Raw genomic sequence first — 22121 nt, forward strand, 5'->3', positions numbered from 1 at the left:
TGTTTGCACCCATAAGTTTGAATCTTAAACATGGAAAAAGTATACCACCAAGCCAAGGCCCTTACCACTTAAGCCAACCCCTAGTGGTTGGCATTTTAGGTTTCAGAAGATCAACTTTTTTTATAAGTAATTTCAGAAGATCGACTTAATTCCAGTAAATTAAAAAGCACAAAGATCAGGCTGCATAGCTGAGAACTGTCAGGTAAATAAATCCAACACTAATACAACTACTAGAGGCTGGAAGCAACAAGGTTTTCAGTTTAATGAAATGTGAACTGGAAAAAAATGCAGAAAAAAGGCAATCCGGATATATAGGTTCTTGGGTGCGTGCACAAGACATTGAGCTTGGGAAATTTGGTAACATGGAAAAGGCAGATCTAAATGTGTAGAAGATCTCCACTCTAAATAGAAGCGTCAAGGTAGGCCAGAAGAATGTCAAATCCTGGTTCATCTGGTCTTCCAGTTTAGGCAGTAGGCTGGCTTCAGGCTTCATACATTTCAGCTGTTTTAATGGGAAGGGAAAGGCAACAAAGGGAAAACAAGTGCATCAGAATTCTATATACAGGGAGTTTTTTTTTTTCTTTTTTGATAAGAATTCTATATATGGGAGATTGGGAGGTTATGATATCAAAGTGTCATATACTAATACGAGACTGGGCTACTAAAGGAAATCTATCCAGTTATATTAATAAACAAGACAAAATTGAATGAAAACCAGACTCTACCTTCAGGTACCAATCAGAAAACACTAGTAACCATAGTTTCTCCGACGAGAAGAAGGGGTCTGGCCTGACATCCTGGTAACAAATGTAATATCAGACTCTAGTAGCTTAAAAAGGCATCACGTGAATACAGTGACCATACAAAATCAACACTAGAAACTTCCAGAATACATGCATTAGAAAATGAGCCAAAAACAAAGATCCATTCTGCATTCTAAGTCATGTAATCAGAAACTTTAAGGATTCTCATATCCGTAGAGGTTAAAGAAACGAAGGGGGTTTAAGCTGTGAACCTGGAGCATTCTTTCTACTGCATTTGGAACAGATCCAATTAGCCAATAATCACACAAAGAATTTGTGAATGGAAAAAACACAAACAGAAGGTGCAGTCCAAGTAAATAGAACGGCGGTGAAGAAAGAAAAACTCTTACCCAGAGCTACCAGTACGCCCTGAAGAATAACCACCATAAGCTCCATAAGCACCGCCTCCAATCTACAAATCACATGAAGACGTATTATTCCAAAACAAACAAGAGATAGAAGCAAGTGCAACTGATCAACATATTTCAAAGCATTGAATCGATCATGCACTGATACATTAGTGTATGGGATTAGGTCAAGCATGACAGCAGAAAGAAGACCTCAGGTCTGAGAGAGAGATGTGTATAAAGACATGGAAAAGTAACCAGAAAAGGAATTTGAGTAATGAGCAGAATAAATGTAAAAACAAAGGTAATATAATTATTACTTTAATTGTTTTGAAAGGTTGGTAAACAACTCTATAACAAGATGAAAAAATACCTGCGAACCACCATAACTTCCATAACTGTCAGCTGCTGCCAAATCGCTCGAGCCACCATAACCACCAGAATAAGAAGGCCCACGACCATGTCTTTTACTATCTCTACTTTCATAACTTAAACCATCAGAACCTTCTGCTGAGACAGGCAGATAAGGTAAAACTGGAAGAAACGCAGACACTGCACCCTCTCTATCAAAAAGATTAGCTCTCAATCGTGTCACTACTTGTACAAGTGCATCCTTGGCAATATCAAGGTCTCCAGAAATCTGATTATCAACATTAATTACCATCCACATTAACCACAAAATCAGTGAAATAATATTTTAAAAAAATATACAATTCCAAAATACCATGGTGATGCTTACCTGCACCATCTCATCATCTTCGGATGCAACTTTGGGAAGGTTCTCTTTTGAGAGTATGCGAATATTAGCTTTGGTCAGTCTCCTCATCTCAGTTACAATAGCTCCTCCTTTGCCAATAAGACAGCCAATTCGTGAAGTAGGGACAAGTAGGCGGGTCGTGAACGAGACAACTCCTGAATCTCTTTCAACTTTCTCACTGCACCTTGGTTGCAAACGCACAGCTGCGTCTATGGTGGGAGAATATGAGTCTTCGAAGAACTGAAATAGCAGTATATAAATCATTAGACCTCCATAGTATAATACTTGTGATTAAGTACCCACAGAACATATCCACAAATATGGAAAAATGTACCTCCTTTGCTGAAATTGTTATTAAGCAGTCATCTCCTTCAGCGGTCGAACTATCTACTTTAATGGCTGCCCCAGAATCCTGTCTGATCTGATTGATTATGACACCACCCTTGCCAATCACACCTCCAATGTTGCCAGTGGGACAAACAAGACGAAGAGAAAATTCTTTTGAAGATGCCTCATCCCTGGGAGCTGAGTATAAGGAGCGTGACCAGTCTCCAGTATCACCCTTGTAGCTTCCTCCGTAAGGGCCCATCAGCGGAGCTATGCCCACAATTGGGGCACCAGAAGTTGGTCCCATAAGTGAACCACCGGATGCATACATATTGGGCGCAGTAGAAGTAAGCAAGTGCTGAGATCGAGATGGATTATCATGAAGGCGAGATGCGATTTGATGCAGAGCCTTTTTCACAACCAGGGATTCCCCAGATACCTACAGCACACAAGAAACAAATAAATAAGTGAAAACCTTACAAGGGATTCCACAGATTCCTACAGCCAGCACATACGAAACAAATAAATAAGTGAAAAAGTTACAAGGTTCACTATCCCAACACTAAAATAATTACCCATATTCAACTACGAAAATCTACAAAATAAACATTAAAAAAAACTCATCAGATGAACTCAAACCCCTGGCAATACGTATCCTAGACGGAGAAAGGAATTGAACCAAGTTAGTATACTAAATATTAAACAACCACCCCCCCCCCCCCCAGCCAGCAGCAATACAATGAGCAGTTGTCTCCACCCCCAAACTCAAATAACATGTTGTGTTAAAACCAAAGCTGATTACCAGTAAAAAAATACCATTACAGATCCTTCTAGCAAAAATCATACTATGCTTCATCATACAGCAAGCTAGTGCTTCCCATAAATGTAAAAATTACATTTTCTTCAGCTATTAAAATTCTTTTTACAATTTCTTGTGACAGAAGAATCTAAAATCGGTCCCAAAATGCACAGTAACAAAAGCAAAATAAGGATAGTGTGAACTGCAATTCATCCAGAATACCTGTACAAGCTCGTCAGAGCTCATAGCACAAGGAGGCAAATGTTCATCCTTGAGAATGCGAATTTGTGCTCCAGTGTCACTACGAATATTCTGAACAATCTGTCCACCTTTTCCGATAATACAACCAATCTGATCAGATGGAACAAGAAGCCGAGCAGTAACTTGTTGACCACCATCAGACTCCTCATCACCGTGGGAATCTTCGGCAACAACTCTGTCATGCACCTTGAAAAGAGCCTCCTGTGCTGGACAAACATAATCACCACTGTCTTCAAAGGCATTAGTCTCATCACTGGAGCTGTAGATAGTAACAACACGTTCGTCACACCCCGGCACTGTCTCACCAATCTTAATCTTCGACTTAGTGTCTGTCCTCAACTGCTTGACAATGTCCCCTCCCCTACCAATAACACTTCCAATCTTCTTTACAGGGCACAAATACCGGTAAACAGTATCTTCTGAATCTATGACAAATTGGTCTCTATCGTCACCAGGATTTCTCCTTTTACTTCCTCCATTATCAGAATAGTCGGACTGATAATGGGTTCGCTTGCCATGAGTATTCCTCTGACCGGCCATTGGAAGAACAGATTGATATTCTGTTAGCAAATCAATGCACGGACTGATAAGAAAATATGCTGGAAAAAAATAAAAGCAAAAAAAAAAAAAATGCTAAAATGCTATATGGATTGGCCAAATTCAGTTCTAACAACTCAAAAGTGTGAAGATAATCCATACATTGCAAACCCATATTCAAACACCAGTGGACGTCTTAAAGTAGAATTCAAAGATAAGTTTCCTGGTCGAGTATATGAAGGCGAGATAAAGTTCCAAATAAATCAACTAACTCCCTAAAAATATCAATTATGCGATCAAAATATCCTACCCATCACATTCCTTATACTCTTGAGGAAACATTGACGAGAACATTAAGTTTGCCGCTAAACCAATAAGGGCATTATAAATCCACATAATCTATACAAAACAAATTGGAAATACAAAACAAACTACCATGACCCAGAGTTTCAATCACATCCAGAAAGGAAAACCAACTCCATTTGAATCAATGGGGTAGCTGACTCCTTGCTACCACTTCAGGACCCACAGAACCCACAATGCGGCCTTTTACAGTCAATGTGAAATTCGATAACTCAATATACACACATATAGTTCATCCCACACCGAGTTTCTATGTACCTCCAATAATACAATCATTTATTCAAAATCATAAACCAAAAACATTTTAAACAGTGATTCCAACGAAAAACCTTTTTTTTATCTTTTTTCTTTTTTTTATGGGAACCACCCCATGGCAGAGCCCTTAGTACTCACTCAAGGAACCTAAACCCCTGGGGGGACTACCACAGCAACCTACCGTCATGGCTGACCACTTAAATCGCAGTTCGATCCCAGGAGAAATCGAACCTGACATGGGTGCACAGAAGTTCGCCCTTACCACTTGGGCTACCCACGGTGTTGGGTTTCCAAAGAAAAACCTCGAGAACAAATATTAAGCAAGCGCTCCCATAAGAGAATTGGACCGGTGGAAAAACACGATTCGTAAGGCCTTAGAGGATAAATAATTCATTAGATAGTATCCTAGAAAATATTTGCCCTCAAGAGACGTAAAATATAATTTAAAGAGTGTAAATAAAGTAAACACTTTACGTCGAGTTTATTGTCAACTAAGTAAAACTACGATTGTTAGCATTAAAAAGACCGTGGATACGGAGAAATTACAATTTAAACGTAGATCCGAGCAATAAAAAATCCTTGAAACCCTAATTCCACACCAAAATTTTGAAAAATAAATACACAAGGAATAGCATGGGATATGAAGAGCAACGTAAGAGAGGGAAAATTGAGTCAGAAAGAAGTATGTATAAAGCGGGGATATACCTTGATGAGGCTTGATCGAGAGGGTGGGTAACGAAATCTGAGCAAATGATGAGTGTTTGCGCAAAGAGAAGAGATCTGGGTACGAGTTCTAGGGTTTAGAGTTTAGACCGGACCTGCTCTTATTTAGATATTTTTCGAGGGTATATTTATGCTTTTCTCCCCGTATGTTTCTGACAATTACAAGTATCTATTGTAAGGGTTTAATTATTTTATTATAAAATTAATGTAAAAAACATTTATTATTTTTAATAAATTGACCGAAAACTTCAGAAAAATATAATAATAACAAGAAAAATTGAGATGAACCGAGTACTCTTTGTGGTTATCCAGATCATGCAGGATGATGGCACATGATAAATTTGGAATGGTTCTAAATCAGCTGTCATAAAATTATAGAATCACCCTAATAATATTGATACAAAGATGATTCTCTGCAGCCACTCCACATTAGGATAGTGGACATTATCATTCAATCATGATGTTAAACAAATTATAGAAAAATAAAGGTACTTATTTAACATCACTATTATATGAAAATAAAATAATAAATAATTATTAGAAAAATTAAATTCATTAATTTTATACCATATTTTTATTTTTATTTTTTATTTTTTTAATAAATATGTAGTGTATGGAGGTTGAATATAATAACTCTAAAAAGAGATTTAGGGCAGGTTTGAGACCTCAGGCTCAAACCAAACATAAAATTCTCATCTCATCTCATCTTATCATTACATATTTTTCAAATTCCCATACAAAATATAATAAACAATTCAACTTTTTTAAATTTCAATACACCTTTTTCAAATTCCAAAACAATAATAATATTAAAACTTAATATTTTAAACTTCAAAACAAAACACAAAATTATCATCTCACTCCCCAAACCTATCTTTATATTCAAAAATGAGTTGAGATAGATTGTAATAGTTTATAAATAATAGAATAAAAGTTAAATAATTTATTATATTTTGTATTAAAATTTAAAAAAATTATTTGAAAATTTAAAAAAATTAAATTATTTATTATATTTTATATAAAAATTTAAAAAAAATTATAATAATAAAATGAAATAAATTAAGATAGACCTCTCCTAAAGGCTAAATCATCGAGCGAAGTATTTCGTTTGGGAAAAAAACACAAAGAAGCGAAGGCGAAAGGGGTAAATTGGCGATGCGCTCTCTTTCTGACCTCCGTCGTTTATAAAATCCCCAGATTTACACGGACCAGAGCAGCAGAGCTACCCCTACACATTTTTTTCGGGAAAATCCTCCAGCTTTCTTGATATCCAAATACCGTCAAAAACCATTTTCCCCAAAACCCTAGATGTCGACATCGGGGCAGCCTCAGTTCCGCTACACCCAGACCCCCTCGAAGGTCCTCCACCTCCGCAATCTCCCCTGGGAGTGCGCCGAGGAGGAGCTCATCGAGCTTTGCAAGCCCTTCGGCAAGATAGTCAACACCAAGAGCAACGTCGGCGCCAATCGCAACCAGGCCTTCGTCGAATTCGTAAGCCCCTCCCTTTGCTGAAAGAGTCAGTATAGCTTTTAACTGGAATTCAATGGTATCGTGTATCTTTTAAAAGAATTACGTTGTTTATATGTGCGTACCTATCTGTGTAGGATGGTAGATATGTAGGAAGATATGATAAATTTTGTTCGTGCAATAGGCGTTTTGGTGAATAACGATGTGGGTCTTGGTGACATGCGTTTGGTTGATTTGGTGTCTGGCTGAACTGGGGTTTCTGGTTTATGGATGCTTTGAGCGGTACTCTTTCACGAAGAATGCCATGTGACTGAGAGCGAACTTATGGGTTGAGTTAATTATATGGGGCGTTTCTGATGCGGTTTTCTAATTTTCCAATGATTGTCAACGATTTTTGTTTTGAATCCATCCATTTGGCATGGTAGAAGATAGTCAGCCGGAAAATTTTGGAAAAAATTACAGCAGGGTTTACTTGTTAGTTCCCCTCCATAACATGTACAAATGCCCAAGAATTGCAAATGGGTTATTTTCAATGTAGGAACTTGGGTTTATGTCTTTATGAAGATGCATTTTTTTCTCTGCTAAGTACGCATTTTATTTGATAAGTAAATATTTTGGCTGTGGGCATGATTTATAATAGAAATATCAACTCTTGCAGGCAGATTTAAATCAGGCTATATCAATGGTTTCATATTATGCATCATCTTCAGAGCCTGCACAAGTTCGTGGCAAAACTGTGTATATTCAATATTCAAATAGACATGAAATTGTGAACAACAAAAGTCCGGGAGATGTTCCTGGAAATGTCTTGCTTGTTACCATCGAGGGCGTAGAAGCTGGCGATGTTAGCATTGATGTGATTCACTTGGTTAGTGCCCTACCTCGATCACTTACATTGTTTGTCTTTCAAACATTACAAAGTACAAACACTTATATTAAGTAGCATTTTAATTTTCTTTTAAAAAAAGGAAAAAAGAGGCATGAGCTGCCTAAGTAATCTTTAATTTCTTTGGATTTTTCAACACAAGGCAGAAAAGCCTCTACACAAATAGTGCAAACCTTTTGACATCAATTAGGAGTTCTAAAGGATAAATCAAACAAAAGAATAATTTAAAAGGAAATTGTTTTATCAGTTTAAAAGGAACTTAACGATTGTTTACAACTTTTGATGGAAATTTGTGGAGTTTGGGCTACATAAATGATGAATCACAATGAGAAACTCGGTAAAATATTGTGTGAATATCAAAAGAATAACAATTCTAAATGAAGGAAAATTATTTCTCTGGCACTTCAGATGTTTTGTCAGTATTAGAAGTAAAATGGGGCATCAGTTCCCCAAGGTTTTAAAGCATTAATGACTTCAGATGTCACACACATTGAGAGATTTGAGTAACTATTGGTTATATGCAACAAAATCATTTTGATTGAGCACACAAATGGGCCTAGTCTTGAAACAGCCACTAATGCTGTATGTTAAAACATAAAAAAAAATGTTATTATTATGCGTCGGTTATATTATGTATGAACCAAAGGTCTAATGCGGTGTGCCTTAGTGGTGTGAAAGGCACACTTATGTCTTCTCCTTGCCTTGTGTGGCAAATTCCATGTTATTAGGTTAAATTTATAGTCCAATTGCACTAAGGTGGCACTCATGGTGAGCCTGGCAATGAATATAAGAACCAGCTTTACGTAATGGTTGAATTGGCAGACTTGGATGTAATGGTAATTCCTCAGTTTCATACTAATTTTATGGAATATCATTTTATAATTTGAGTACATGTTTGAGAATGCTTTTAAGGCACATCCCCTAGACTTTTTCCTTTATGACTTGGTATAATCACTTTTTATAATTTGAGTGCGCATGTTTGAAAAGAACAAGCACATCTCCAGGATTTTCTTTTTCCTTATGACTGGTAGTCTCTTTTTTGATAAATCGAGACTACCAGTCATAAGGAAAAAGAAAATCTTGGAGATGTGCTTGGGTTTTGGTTGAAATTGTATTAATAACTTGGGTTTTGTACATTCCCGTAGTGTAGGATTCAGGAATATTGGTTGCACGATACTGTGTTGGCGTTTATCTATTATTTTAGTCTTTAATTTTTTAGAGTTAGCATCCTGATGGAATTATGTGGCATTTTTTTATTGAAATTGGTTGAATCACAGATGGTGATGTCTCTTATTTAAATTCTTTTGTTGGAGGCAGTTTGGAATTATTATCATGTACGTCATACTCCTTTCTAAGGTCTCGCATATATGTACAGGTGTCATTCTGCACTTATTTCTGATCTGTTTGGAATTTTTGTTTTTGTCTGATTGTATCTACATCTGGGCTGCTTACTGATAGTTTCTTTTCCTATTTCTTAATAAGAGTGAAATGATGGAGTCATGACTATTTGGAGTTTTTTGGCAGGTCTTTTCTGCTTTTGGCTTTGTGCATAAAATTGCTACCTTTGAAAAGGCTGCAGGTTTCCAGGTGTGGTGCCAGCTGCAGTCTATCTCTTTTTAAATTTCATTTGTATTGCGATATCCTCTTACTTTTATGGCATCTGGTAGGCATTAATCCAGTTCAGCGATGCTGAGACTGCATCTGCAGCTAGGAATGCCTTAAATGAAAGAAGCATACCCAGGTATGCCCTGTTGTCATCCCCTCGGCACCTTTAGGCTTTGGTAAGTTTGGGAGCTTTCTAATCGAGTTTTGATGGTTTACATACAGGTATTTGCTTCCAGAGCATGTTAATTCATGTCACTTGCGTATTTCATATTCGGCACACACTGATCTGAACATTAAGTTCCAGTCTCACAGAAGCAGGTAATAATGGAATCCAGAGATTCTGTAATCTGTTTCCTTAGAAAAGACCTTTGATGTTGAAAATGTTGCTTACTCAAATCTTTTGTATTTGTTCTTGTATGTTATTGTTTTTGGCTTTTGAATTATGCTAATCTTTTTCTGCACTTTTTGTCATCTAGGGGTTAGTGAAGCCTGGTAGGCAGAACACAGATGTGTTGTCATGGCCGCTTAGTAATTTCCTCAATCTTTGATAATAGTTTATGCATTTGTTGATGTCATTCTAGTCAGAGTTTATTATTTATTGTCGCGGAGCATTGGTGCAACCATTGCTTCTTTATGGAGTCAATTGTGATCATCTCGGGCAGTCAATCCTAAGCAATTCTAATTGCAACACGATGGCATGTTAGATAACTGAAGGAGAATTGTAATTTTGGCTTGTTAGATACCATCATTATCATCCTTCACTCTTACCAGTCTCACTGGAAATCGTAAAGCATTTTCCCATATATTCTTTCAGTGTGCTTTGAGAGTTGACTGAAATTAACTGTAGTATTTTAGTACTCTTTTGCAGTTGATTTTTCAGAACATGATATGCTATTTTTTAGTTAATTATATTTCACTGGAAATCGGGTGTAACTTCCTGTATTCTCTTTATTTTGTTGTGAAGTACTTCCAAAAAATTTGATGAAAAATAAAACAGATTCCTCTTTCTGTTTCAGCGAAATTTTAACTTGGGTTTTTGCCGTGTTTACTTTATTCTTTTATTACCAATTTGATAAAAATAATTGTAATGGAGTGTCAGTCTTTGTTTTTAGTAACATGGATGTGTTTCTATTTAGTAGCACATTCTGAAAGCTGTGATTAATTTGGTTTGCATAATCTTGCAGGGACTATACGAATCCATACTTACCCGTTAATCCTACTGCAATTGATGGAATTGCTCAGGTACCTTCTTGTTCTTATGATATTGGTTGCATTCGGCTGTGGTGCATGACACAAACTACCTGTCATTTCCAGCCTGCTTTAGGGCCTGATGGAAAAAGGAAAGAACCTGAGAGTAATGTTCTTCTTGCCTCAATAGATAATATGCAGTATGCTGTCACTGTGGATGTTCTTCACACGGTGAGGGTTGTACATTTACCAATTTGAAGTGATAATAAACTGGGTGGCATGTACTCATGCAGTTGTGCTGGTTTACCTGTCACAGGTTTTCTCTGCATTCGGTACCGTCCAGAAAATTGCTATATTTGAGAAGAATGGTCAAACCCAGGCACTTATCCAATATCCTGGTATGTATCTTCCTTTGTGGTAGTTAGTTTCACACAAATTCTTTTTGCTTTACTTTCATGCATCCTTATACCTTCGTCTTCTCTGTCCTGCATGTTAGCATACTTACACGTGTTTTTTCCTTGTTCCTTTCACTTTGGGCAAAGACCAAACGAAGACGAAAAAATTCCTTATGCCTTTTGACCATGCGGTTGAAAATCTCAACTTGTCATCTTTGATCTCCTCCCCCCATGCGGCCCCAGTTTAAGTGAACCCAGGGGCTGGTACCCCATCTAACACAACCCATGTCATAACCCGGACTAAGCACAAGAGGTGGTGAATGGAATCCCACATTGTTTAGGAAAGAAAAGTTCATGCCCTTTATAGTGATTTGTAAGGGGGCTCCAATTGTAACTTTGTCTAGCTCTTTTGACTTGTAGGCCTAAATGTGGTTTGGGCTTTCCTTGGATCATTCTACTCCATTTTGTATGTCACTTTGACTGTTATCATTAGCGTGCCATTGAGTTTAGGGTTCCCATTATCATCATGGAATGTGATCTATAATGCAAGGGTCACTATTTAGTAATTATGATTGGATAACGTCATTGAAAAACTGATGCAATCTTGCGATACAAGGACATTCTTATAATCCTCCTTACCTCTCAGCGAAGGCCAAGCTTTGGTTCCTGCTCTAGTGTTGATATCTCATTGCACCTTTAAGTTATTCAATAAGAGATGTGGGACTGCTAAATTTTAATATATGAGCTTTTTTGAAATATAAATCTGTTATCACTCTGTTCTAATGCAGTGAGTAGATTCAAGTCCGTCAACCCACCGGCAGACTTTTACTTATTTTCTTCAAGTGTCCTGTTTACTTGTTGAAGCATAGGGGATAGAAATGAACAACGATCCACCAACAGGATTGGGTTAAAACAGTTTAGCTGGGTTTATTGTTGAAGGTCTATTGTTGTCTTACTTCTACCACATTATCTTAGGGGATGCTTGGGGAATGAGATGAGATGAGAAATCTGCAGATAGTAGTGAAATTGTTTGAGTAGTAGTGAAACGGTTTGAGTTGTGATGTTTTATTGGATTTTGGGAAAGGAGAGAAAAATTTAAATAAAAATATTATAAATTGGAGAATATAATTTTTAATATTATATTTGTTTTGAGATTTGACAAAGTTGAATTGTTTTTTGTGTTTTGTTTAGGAGTTTGGGACAATTGTAATGATTAGATGAAAAAATTGAATATTTGAAATTGAAAAGTGTTTGTGTTTAAGTGGATGTTTGAGAATGAGCTGAGATGAGTTTGGATGAGATGAAATTTCTTCCAAACAACCCCTATTCTCTTATTTGGCTGGTTTTGTTTCCTTTTAATGTTGTTCAGGCATTTGGGACCTTATTGATTCTTTGATGCTGGCATTTTCATTTAGTGCCCTGTTTGTTTGTTTGTGTTTTGCTTCTTCCACTCTCTCTCTCTCTCTCTCTCTGCATTGCGTGTATATTTGAGTTTTAAGGTTATTTTTAAAAAATTTGGGTAGTGTATTTTTTTAAAATTTAATTTAATTTCTCAAGGCTCTCAGATGATTTGTGATTTGTTCTCTTCAGATATTAGCACTGCAGCAGTTGCCAGGGAGGCTTTAGAGGGACATTGCATATATGATGGTGGCTATTGTAAGCTTCATCTATCATACTCTCGTCATACTGATCTCAATGTAAAGGTATAAATATGTAATTTCGAGTTAATATTGATGAGAAAAAACAAATAAAAAGGAAATAATGAAAGACAACCTTAGAAGAAAAAGTCGGTCCTTTCTTGGTCGAATATGTTCCTTGACTGTATGCTTCCTGACGCTAAACTGCCCTTGTTTATTGTTAATTATATTATGTTACACTTATAAGAATATTTTTTGACAATCAGGCTTTCTGTGTTACGTTGTTATAGGCTTACAGTGATAAAAGTAGAGATTATACAATCCCAGATGCGAGTTTGCTTGCAGCACAACCAGTGTCAGGTCTCCCTGGTGCTCCAGCAGCTTGGCAAAATCCTCAGGCTGGTCCAATCTATCCTGGAAATGATTTTACTGCTGGAGGTGCTGCGCCACCTCACTATCCTGGTGGACAGATGGCTCCATGGGATCCCACCATGCAGGCTGGCAGAACTTCATATGGCTCGGTTGCTAGCACTTATCCTGGTCAACCTTTTGCAGCCTCGGTTCCTGCATATGCGACTGCACCACTCACACCAACCGGCCAAATTCCTACTACTGTCACTTCAATGGGATTTTCTCCGACGGTTCCAACGAATGTGCGACCTGGTGATGCTTCACCTCGTGGTCAGCATACATACTATGGTCAATAGGTTGTATCTTTTCGTCTATATTAGCAATTTTAGTCTCTGTTGTCCTCCTGCTCTCTCAACGTCTCGTAAAAACATTCTACATATTCGTTTGCTTATTCTCGAACTCATTTGTGTTTATTCTGCCCTGAAAGAAACTTGCAACTGTTTAAATTTGTTCAATGTGGGCATGCTTCCAGTTCCAGATTTCCTGATCTTTCGATTTTGGGTGCATTTGAAAGGTGACCCCGTTTGTGTTACCCCCTTTTATATTTTCTAGTTATAATGAATTTTGCGGGTATTCTGGAGGTGGTTCGTGAGTTAAGTAACGGAGAAGATAGAAACCTCCATGCAATGCAATGCAATGCATATGGTCGAGTCAATATTATGCCAGCTCTAGACAATATATTGTTAGCTGAAATGATATTATCAGCTGCGAGCGTCATGGTATTCTTTTAAATAAATAATTGTTAATAGTAAAATTTTTTTCCTTTTTTAAAATGCCCTAGCTGTATTACACCGGAGTACCTAACATTAATCATTATTTTAATATCCTGCTTTCAACAGCACTGAACAGAATGATCTAGAACCCACTATCAAAAAACAAAAAGAAAAAAAAAAATGAACGTGCAAATAAAGTGACCACTTTAGTTTGCTTCATTGATGTTGACCTGTGACCAGACAACATGTAAATAGGATATGGTCACCTCATTAGTTAATGATCCTTGCTATTATCATAAGCATCGATCAGATGGTTATTCAAAGGCTGCTTCACTTCCCATCGTTGATCACAATCTCCAGACTAAACTAGCTAAATAATTAACGATAATTATAAAAAAAATGCTACTTTGTTCACTTAATTTTTTTTTTCTCATTTTGGTATATTATATATTTTAAATTTTTTTTTTATTTTTTTTTTACTTAATAGTTAAGGAAATGATTATTAGTATATTGATTTTTTTATTTATATTTTTTAAAAATATTTAAAAATGAAAGAAAATATGAATAAAAAAATTGAAAACAAAATGAAAATAAAATTTTGGCCTAGCGGTCACTTGGAGCGGGCTACTTTGGACAGCAAAGTAGTACCACTCTAATTATAAAAGACCACGGATACGAGTATGAAAAATGATTTATATTTTTTACAAGACATTTCATAATAATGTATTAAATAAGGAATAATTTTGTAAAACACTTTATAAAAATAATATTATTTTACAAAAATATCATTATCTGACAACATTATTGCGAAATATATTTAAAAAATGTGTTGTGTATATCAATACTCTACAAATATATTTGTCTATAATTAATCATGAAAATTGGCTAAATCAAGGGGTTCAAGTCGAGTATTTCATATATTTAGAAGGGGGAATGCTTCGATAGATTTCCTAGCAAGGATGAGAGAGGAGGGAAGCAACGGCATACGTTGGTCTTCTATGAATATTTTGTTTTGTCTTAGGTGCTCTTTGCATATTGAAAGACTAGGGCTTCTTATTATTCGATCTGCTTAGCTTTGATTTATTCTGATGTTGGGTCTGTTTTGTTTGCCTAGCATTTGGTTTGTTTCTTGCCTTTTTTTATATATTTGGGTTTGAGTTTTTTTTAATATTTGTAACCCCAGGTATTTCACTTGTTTTTGGTTTGGTGTCTAAGTTTTTTTGAGGGCTGGGTTATGGTGTTTCCTAAATATTTGTAATCTCAGGTTCTGATTGTAACCATAATTTTCTTTTATTATAAGTGAGGGTTATATATAAAATTAAGATACGGTAAATTTTTTTTAAAAAAAAAATATGGCTCCATGGTGTTCTCAATGCTGTATGCAAATTGATTTAGGTGGCCATTATCACTCTAGCTAGTACTATAGGTTTTTTGTCGACAAAAAATGGGGAAAATAAAGATGACAGAACGAAGTACTGTTTCATCCCTCCAAAGCATGCATGTGACATTCTGGTCTGAGGCAGACAACATGGCCGAAAATGACTTCTATTTTTCTGGTCACACATTGGCTGGCATATATATATATATATATATATATATGCGCGTGGGAGGACAGATGTGGAAAATTTTGTGTGGCTTGTATGTATTAGTTATCTGGGTACCTTCTCCTTCGTTTGATCACTCCAAGATAAAACATTCCATGCGTCAGGAAATTACATTCTCGTACGCCATAAGTTTATGTTTGGAATTCCTGGAAAGGGCTGGGTTAAATCTTTTACCATGCAGTACGTACTACTGGTTTCCTGAGCTCATAGCCCATTAAGTTTCAACAATAAGTTCATGTAAGAGCCTTATTAATCCAGTGCGTAACATCTTTCGAGTCTTGAGATCGATCCATTTCCACATGGAATTTCGATCACTTTGCTCCTTAGTCATGTTTGTACGTAATACATCAGTAGCCAGCACAAGTATATCTTAAACATAAAATTAAAGCTGCAATATTATTTGAGTTTATGGAATTAATTAAACTGCAATGTCGAAAGGATCTAATGATCTACTTTTTTGGTTGGTTGAATTCCCCAGACCTCTTAGTATCAGGTAGAAGGTTTCAATGGCAATAGAGCCAGAATAAGCTGTTAATTAGAATTGTACAGGAAGACTCATGCTAAATCTGGTAAGCTATATATAGATATCAAAACGGGGAAAATATTATAATTAGTTTCAGCAACTTTTGCCTCGATAGCTAGCTGCCTTACGGGCATTATTTACTGTCTCGAGACATGATTTCCCGCCTTGTCTTGCTCCTGCAACCATTAGTGCGTGTATATATGGTGGATAGAGAAATTTTAGAACTCAGAAAAATTCGTAGTGCCCCACTTTGGGTACAAAGATATTTTTCAAGTCAGCTTGAAAACAAGCGGTCTTAACCCTCAAAACTTCTTTAATCTGCGTTAAAACGAGAGTAGCTTCAGCAGTTCAGTACCGTAACAAAAGGTTCAAAACCTGATCTGATTTCACCCAGTCATTGAGATGCATGGTCCCAACAGCTCAAAGTTGAGTCAGGTTGTCAGTCATGTGTGACGTTGACTGACCTCTATTTATTCCCCCTCAAAACTTCCCTCTTCACAGCTTCCTCATACAAGTCGACTCAAGCAAGGTTCAATTCTCGCAGAGCTAGCTAGCTAATTTGCGAGGGAAAAATGGTTCCTTTTGGTTTCTTTCTGGTGCTGTTTATCTCAATCGTTTCATCTGTCCATGGGTACTACGGTGGTTGGACAAATGCTCATGCCACTTTCTATGGTGGAGGTGATGCTTCTGGGACGATGGGTATGTTACTAAATCGACTTCATGAATCTAGTACTTTTATAATATTTTTACATTTCATGATCGTTTTAATTGGAGGTGATGCTTCGTAGGTGGCGCATGTGGGTATGGAAACCTATACGGCCAGGGTTATGGGATTAACACAGCAGCACTGAGCACTGCATTGTTCAACAATGGCCTAAGCTGCGGGGCATGCTTTGAGATTAGATGTGCAAATGATCCAAAATGGTGCCTCCCAGGCTCCATTGTGGTCACCGCCACTAATTTCTGCCCCCCAGGCGGATGGTGTGACCCTCCCCAGCAACACTTTGATCTTTCTCAGCCTATCTTCCAGCACATTGCACAATACAGAGCTGGGATTGTTCCCGTGATTTACAGAAGGTAAACTAGGGAGCATTTTACGTACTCACAAGTGTTTTCTCTCTCTCGGTTAATCCTTATACGCACCCATGGGTTTTGCAGGGTAAGTTGCAGGAGAAGAGGAGGGATTAGATTCACCATTAATGGCCATTCCTACTTCAATTTAGTTCTAGTGACCAATGTTGGTGGTGCTGGGGACGTGCATGCAGTGGCCATCAGGGGCTCAAGAACTGGGTGGCAGGCAATGTCAAGGAATTGGGGCCAAAATTGGCAGAGCAATTCATATCTCAACGGACAAAGCCTCTCTTTTGTTGTCACAACCAGCAATGGACACAGTGTGGTTTCATACAATGTTGCCCCACCCAGCTGGTCCTTCGGTCAGACATATACTGGAAGGCAGTTTCGCAGCTTCCGCTACTAATTAATTAAACATATATCAGTACTCTCTCTCTATTAAGTATTCTTACACCATTCATGTCTACTAAAGCACGGAAAGGCTATATATCAAAAACTTCAGCCGATTAGATCCTAAAAGGAAAGGTGAGTCTATATAATATATCTGTAGGGCTATTATAAATATTGGTTCAAAATGAAAAGGGTCTGCGTTAAAAAAACAAGGGCCCTTTTCTATTGAATATGATTGTGAGTAATTTTTGCATTTCATGTCTCGCTTTGTTCTGAAGCATGAAGACCTTATATAGTTAATTCGCTGCTGGAGACGAGGGAGATCAGAATCGGAAAGAGACCGTTAATGGCCGTTTGGTGGTGCAATTATACTACCTAATTACTCTATCGCATTTAGTATGTATGAAAAGCGTAGTTCTTAGCTTTGATCTGTTACTGCATGGCAGCTTGGCACTCATGTAGTTTTATTAATTACCTACGCATGACTAGTAGTACTACTGCATCGAAGTACTTCTTCAATAATGCTTGAACATGGAGGCATATGAATCGATGATATTCTATCTATGCATGCTTAATTGCCTGATCTCTATGGTCGACGTTGTAATAAGCTCCATATGCCTGTGCCCTTTTGACTATTCCACATGATTCCTCCTACCTAAAAGTTCACAGATCGATCGAAGAGCCTCATGATCAAGTATCACTCTCCTCAACTAATTGCCTTTCTCGCAATGAGACTCGCGGTTAATTACAATGATCTATGAAAGACAAGCTAGAAATTAGTACGTACGTATGCATACTTTAATATTTTTTGTCTAGCTGTCTCCATTCATGGGAGGTACGTTCATGAAAATGCTTATGCAGATCTTAATTGATATGTAACATTAATGCATATATAGATTAATGATGGAAAACAAACTGACATATGGGAATTAGGAAACCGATACTTTTTCAAAATCCTAAGAGTACTTAGGAGGATCAGCCATATATGTTTAATTGTATTTACAGTACTGAGATATAACTATATTAAGTCGTCAGTACTCATGTTGCATGTATTTCGATCTGAGTGAAGCACCGACACAAGCTGCAATATTGTACCACGAGGCAGTGAAATGGACCACATGAAATGCTCTGGTCCAAAATGTTTTCTGTATGTTTTCATGTTACTCGAGTTTTATTCGTGTCAAACAACATTGTCCACACGACGAGATCGATCGTATAATTTTTTTTTTTATTTTTTTTTTTAACTTTTATTTGTCTGTTTTCCCTGTAATTTCGGAGTCAGCTTGAACACTTGGTCACGTACTACGTACCTTCGAATGTAACGTCAATTGGTGGGAAATGATAAGGTGCAGACATATCATGCATGTAGGGTTACATGCACAGCGTCGTACCTTTATCAGGGCAAAAAGAGAGATCTGGCTTCAACTGAGCAAAGAACGATTTAATTATACCTAAAAATATGCTGCCATGCATGAATAAAGACAACCAATAAAGAGTTGCCGACACCAATGTTTTTTCTTATAATATATTTCCTATAAATATATTTCATGATCATCAACTTGTCATATACGCGCATGAATGATTCCATCTTACGTCTAATCAAACCTTAGCAAATAATAATTCATGTCATTTTGTACGTCTTAAAAGGATTAATGTTTTTGCAATGCCTACATGAATATCATTGTGATCAAGGAATGCAAAATGTCAAAACAATATAAACCGATAATTTTCAGTTGCTTTGAATCTTGTCTTTATATATAAAATATATAAATTGTGAGAACTGGATTTTGATGATTTCAACAAAGAATTGAGTGTTGGGAGCTAAGGGACCCATTTTCTTTAATTGCTGAGCATGTTCTCTGACATGAAGGCAACAGGGGAAGCTGTATGCAGATACTAAAACTGTGGAAAGCAGTTGGCATCGGATGCGGGCAGTGGTTGCACTGTCACAATCGCCTTTAATACACATGTATCAAACGCGGTTGCGGAGGGGGCAGTAGTACAGCTCTCACTTGTTTCTACACATAAAATACAAAGATAAATGAGCTGTACAAAGATAAATACAAATAAATAAACCAACAAAATAGATCCTGCGTAGATGCACGGTTTTTGTAAAAAGAGAAAATATACTTACAACCGTGAATTGCGTAACCGCTGCGTAATCATTTTGAAAAAAATGAATAAAATATGGGACCCACATGAAAAAAATTAATTTTTTAATAGTGGACCCCACTCTTTTTCAAAGCGATTACGCGGCGGTTACGCACTTCACGGTTGTATGTAGAATTACTCAAAAAAAAAAACTCATTTTAAAAACATATAAAAAACTCTTTTTTTTTTTTTGATAGACCTACATTTTTATAAAAGACTTACGTATAAAATTTATTTATTATTTAAATACAAATTACTTTGAAAAAATTCAACAGTATTGGATTCCCATGTTCCCATTTTCTTAAAGAAAGTACCCATTGCTTGCACGTTCTAATGCGCCAAATGGTGTGAGCTAGTTCAATAACAGGTCTGGATTTCCTTGTTTTAGCCGCTAGTTTTTTATTTTGTGCAGTTTTACTGTTCTGGTTACCTGTATACAGTAATCTTTCCCAATACTTCTACTGCTTACAATCGGGATGGGGAACCACTGGGTAATCTGCTGACGTAATTTTATACGAAGTTATCCAACATATTTAAAAAAAAACAAAGCAGAAAACAGACAAAAAATAAGAAGAAGAAATAGGAGAAAAAGCGTATGAGATTGGCTGGCAAGTGCTGAACTTTACGGTTTTGTAATCTTGCCTGATCCTCCAAGCTCTTTATGGCAATGTTTTAAGAGCTTTGCTACACAACCTCCACCACACTCCACACTCCACACTTTTTTAAATTTTTTAAATTTTTAATATTTTTTTTAATATTTTTTTGAGTTTATTATTTTTAAATTATTTTAAATTTTTTATTCATTATTTATATAATAAATATTTAATAAAAGAAAAAAATAATAAAAATTAAAAATAATGTGAAGTGTGGAGGTTGTATGAATAGTAGGAAGTTGAGTAGATTTTTTGATGTTTTAAAATCCATTTCATACTGGCCGAAATATGAAATACCGGCGGGGTAGCCGGTACAAACAAATATATTATTTTGTACCCATCAAAATTTTGGCCAATATATAGATATGTAACGGCTTGTATAAGCCAATATATCAAATTTTGACTGATATACATATTTCAGCCTTTACATATATATTTTTTTCATTTCTTTAAACTACAATCTTAATTTTGAATTCTTTGATCAATTCAGATCAAATTATTTATAATTTATATATATATATTTATATATAATTTATTCATATATAAATTATATCAAAATGATATCCAAAACGATATTAGTATTGAAATATCTCGTTTCAATAGCTCGATTGAAACTATATTCAAAACATTGATTTACGGTGCACTCATTTATGCTCCAAACAACGACCATCCCAACAAAAACCAAAGCCGTCAGCACCCCAAAATGCCAATGAAGCAAGGGACACGACCTTGGTATCAATGGATTTAGAGATAGTGAATTCGCTGCCTTCTCCGACATTTCCAACCACCGCCACTACCACAACGTCAACAAATTGAACAAATCTAGAAAAAGAAAGAACTTTGGAAATTCCTACGTACAACCATATTTTATTCATAAAGAGCTTTCTTTTTAGCTGGATACATTGTTGAGTCAAACCTTGAAATATTTTGCCTCAAGTTGGTTTCACCATATTGAAGCTAGCATATAATCTAGCCAAATATTTTTTTTTTTTTTAAAAAGGATAAAAAAAGAAGAAGATCATCAAGCATCTAATCTAAAGGGACTTTTCCCTTTCCACCAGTTTGCAGCTTAGAGATCCGATGGTATTCCTTGAAGCTGGGAAGACAATGGAAGAGGTATCATTGTCAAATGAAATGAAGGATGGAACGAACGGTTTTGAAAATAACAATAGAGTGTCCTTCCAGCAATAGATCTAAGGGAAACAAAGTTACTGACAGTGGAAAGAGATGAGGATGGTTCATCTTGTATGGAAACTAAATGCAGGTTGTGTTCTGCTCATTCTGTTGGGAAATCGTGTTTGTGGGGAAGACGAAGGAATGAAAGTTTGAAATGGGGGAAAACGAATTTGTTTTGGGCAAAAAAGAAAACGATGTCGTTTTTAGTTCGGCCACGTGTGACATGGTTCCCCTAACTGGTTACGAATAGCTTCTCTCTTCCCCAATAAGATCTAGAGCATAATTATTTAAAAATAAAATAAAACAAATAGTGTGAGCCAGGTTAGGTAAAAGAGAAATTCTATTTGTAGTCTTCATTTGAAGATTGTATTTGTAGACCCTTTATTAAATGAGAAAAAATATCATTTTAAGAGGGATATTTTTATAATTTTAAAAATAAAATTATCTAAACTTACATTGCAGTCTCCAAATAGAGATTATACGTAGCATTGCTCTTAGGTAAATACTGGAATTTTTTTTTTCTTTAAATGACTGAGAAATCTGAGAAGGCGCCCAAATAATGGTTTATGGTTCCTAATTTGATAGGTCTCTAAATATTGAATTTTTGCAATATGTTGGCCCATGCTTGTAAATTTGTAATCATAGACATGGGCTGGCCTTGGGTAGGGTGGCCGCTGCCTCATATGCAATAGGCTGATGGTAGCCATGCTTCTTCTTGGGCTTAAAGAATGAGCAGAAGCCCAAACTTTATAATCACGGATGGCAAACGATTATGATTATTATTATTATTATTATGTTATAAATGTATATATGAATTTGGTGGATGATCATTTAGATTTTAGCTCTTAGAATTCTAGCTTATTTATATATCAACTCTTAGAATTTATAAATTCATTAATATATCTTATTAATCCATGTTGTGTATTGAGAATCATTTGTACAATTACAATAAATTAGAAGTGAATGATATTAAATTCCTGAAGAATAAAGTTTATATTGTAATCTTTCTATTTTACCTCTATTTAATTTCACAAAATATTATAATTATTATTTAGAATTTTTTTAAATACAAGTCTATG

General features: G+C 36.1%; 3 protein-coding genes across 6 annotated transcripts; 2 read left to right on the plus strand and 1 right to left on the minus strand.

Annotated features, from left to right (window-relative positions):
* Positions 1-155: 155 nt before the first annotated feature.
* LOC108985947 (KH domain-containing protein At4g18375-like) lies at positions 156-5277 on the minus strand. Its single transcript, XM_018958426.2, has 8 exons — positions 5155-5277; positions 3256-3854; positions 2242-2673; positions 1890-2147; positions 1524-1790; positions 1154-1215; positions 726-797; positions 156-502 (listed from the first exon to the last, which is right to left on the minus strand). Exons 2-7 carry the CDS (start codon positions 3832-3834, stop codon positions 749-751), a joined length of 1647 nt encoding a protein of 548 aa, XP_018813971.1. The 5' UTR covers positions 3835-3854; positions 5155-5277; the 3' UTR covers positions 156-502; positions 726-748.
* Positions 5278-6261: 984 nt separating this feature from the next.
* Positions 6262-13243, plus strand: LOC108985948 (polypyrimidine tract-binding protein homolog 1). Of its 3 annotated transcripts, none has more exons than XM_018958429.2 (10): positions 6262-6663; positions 7298-7507; positions 9050-9112; positions 9193-9266; positions 9353-9448; positions 10315-10372; positions 10445-10549; positions 10635-10716; positions 12304-12416; positions 12641-13243. In XM_018958429.2, the coding sequence occupies exons 1-10, from the start codon at positions 6481-6483 to the stop codon at positions 13055-13057; spliced, it is 1401 nt and encodes a 466-aa protein (XP_018813974.2). In that variant the 5' UTR covers positions 6262-6480; the 3' UTR covers positions 13058-13243. The 3 variants fall into 3 exon arrangements, with proteins under 3 accessions (XP_018813974.2, XP_018813975.1, XP_035550727.1); XM_018958430.2 differs by having other exon boundaries at positions 6315-6663; positions 12304-12369; XM_035694834.1 differs by having other exon boundaries at positions 6317-6663; positions 10315-10549.
* A 2658-nt stretch (positions 13244-15901) lies between these two features.
* LOC108985949 (expansin-A10-like) lies at positions 15902-17649 on the plus strand. Of its 2 annotated transcripts, XR_001995278.2 has the most exons (4): positions 15902-16300; positions 16390-16678; positions 16760-17197; positions 17341-17649. XR_001995278.2 is itself a non-coding variant. In XM_018958431.2 (3 exons), exons 1-3 carry the CDS (start codon positions 16174-16176, stop codon positions 17076-17078), a joined length of 735 nt encoding a protein of 244 aa, XP_018813976.1. In that variant the 5' UTR covers positions 15902-16173; the 3' UTR covers positions 17079-17649. The 2 variants fall into 2 exon arrangements, 1 of the variants encoding a protein (XP_018813976.1); XM_018958431.2 differs by having other exon boundaries at positions 16760-17649.
* The last annotated feature ends 4472 nt before the right edge of the window (positions 17650-22121 follow it).

Source organism: Juglans regia, chromosome 10 (genome assembly GCF_001411555.2).
Source record: "Juglans regia cultivar Chandler chromosome 10, Walnut 2.0, whole genome shotgun sequence".
Classification (NCBI taxonomy): Eukaryota; Viridiplantae; Streptophyta; class Magnoliopsida; order Fagales; family Juglandaceae; genus Juglans; species Juglans regia.

Excerpts from the sequence above, each read along its gene's own strand:
- LOC108985947 (XM_018958426.2), bottom strand. The coding sequence starts at position 3,834 with ATGGCCGGTCAGAGGAATACTCATGGCAAGCGAACCCATTATCAGTCC. Across the intron at positions 2,674-3,255 it reads GCTCTGACGAGCTTGTACAG|GTATCTGGGGAATCCCTGGT; the intron begins GTATTCTGGATG and ends TGTGTGCTGTAG. Across the intron at positions 1,216-1,523 it reads GAAGTTATGGTGGTTCGCAG|ATTGGAGGCGGTGCTTATGG; the intron begins GTATTTTTTCAT and ends TGTGATTTGTAG.
- LOC108985949 (XM_018958431.2), top strand. The coding sequence starts at position 16,174 with ATGGTTCCTTTTGGTTTCTTTCTGGTGCTGTTTATCTCAATCGTTTCA. Across the intron at positions 16,301-16,389 it reads TGATGCTTCTGGGACGATGG|GTGGCGCATGTGGGTATGGA; the intron begins GTATGTTACTAA and ends GATGCTTCGTAG. Across the intron at positions 16,679-16,759 it reads GTTCCCGTGATTTACAGAAG|GGTAAGTTGCAGGAGAAGAG; the intron begins GTAAACTAGGGA and ends TGGGTTTTGCAG.
- LOC108985948 (XM_035694834.1), top strand. The coding sequence starts at position 6,481 with ATGTCGACATCGGGGCAGCCTCAGTTCCGCTACACCCAGACCCCCTCG. Across the intron at positions 9,267-9,352 it reads AATGAAAGAAGCATACCCAG|GTATTTGCTTCCAGAGCATG; the intron begins GTATGCCCTGTT and ends GTTTACATACAG. Across the intron at positions 12,417-12,640 it reads ATACTGATCTCAATGTAAAG|GCTTACAGTGATAAAAGTAG; the intron begins GTATAAATATGT and ends ACGTTGTTATAG.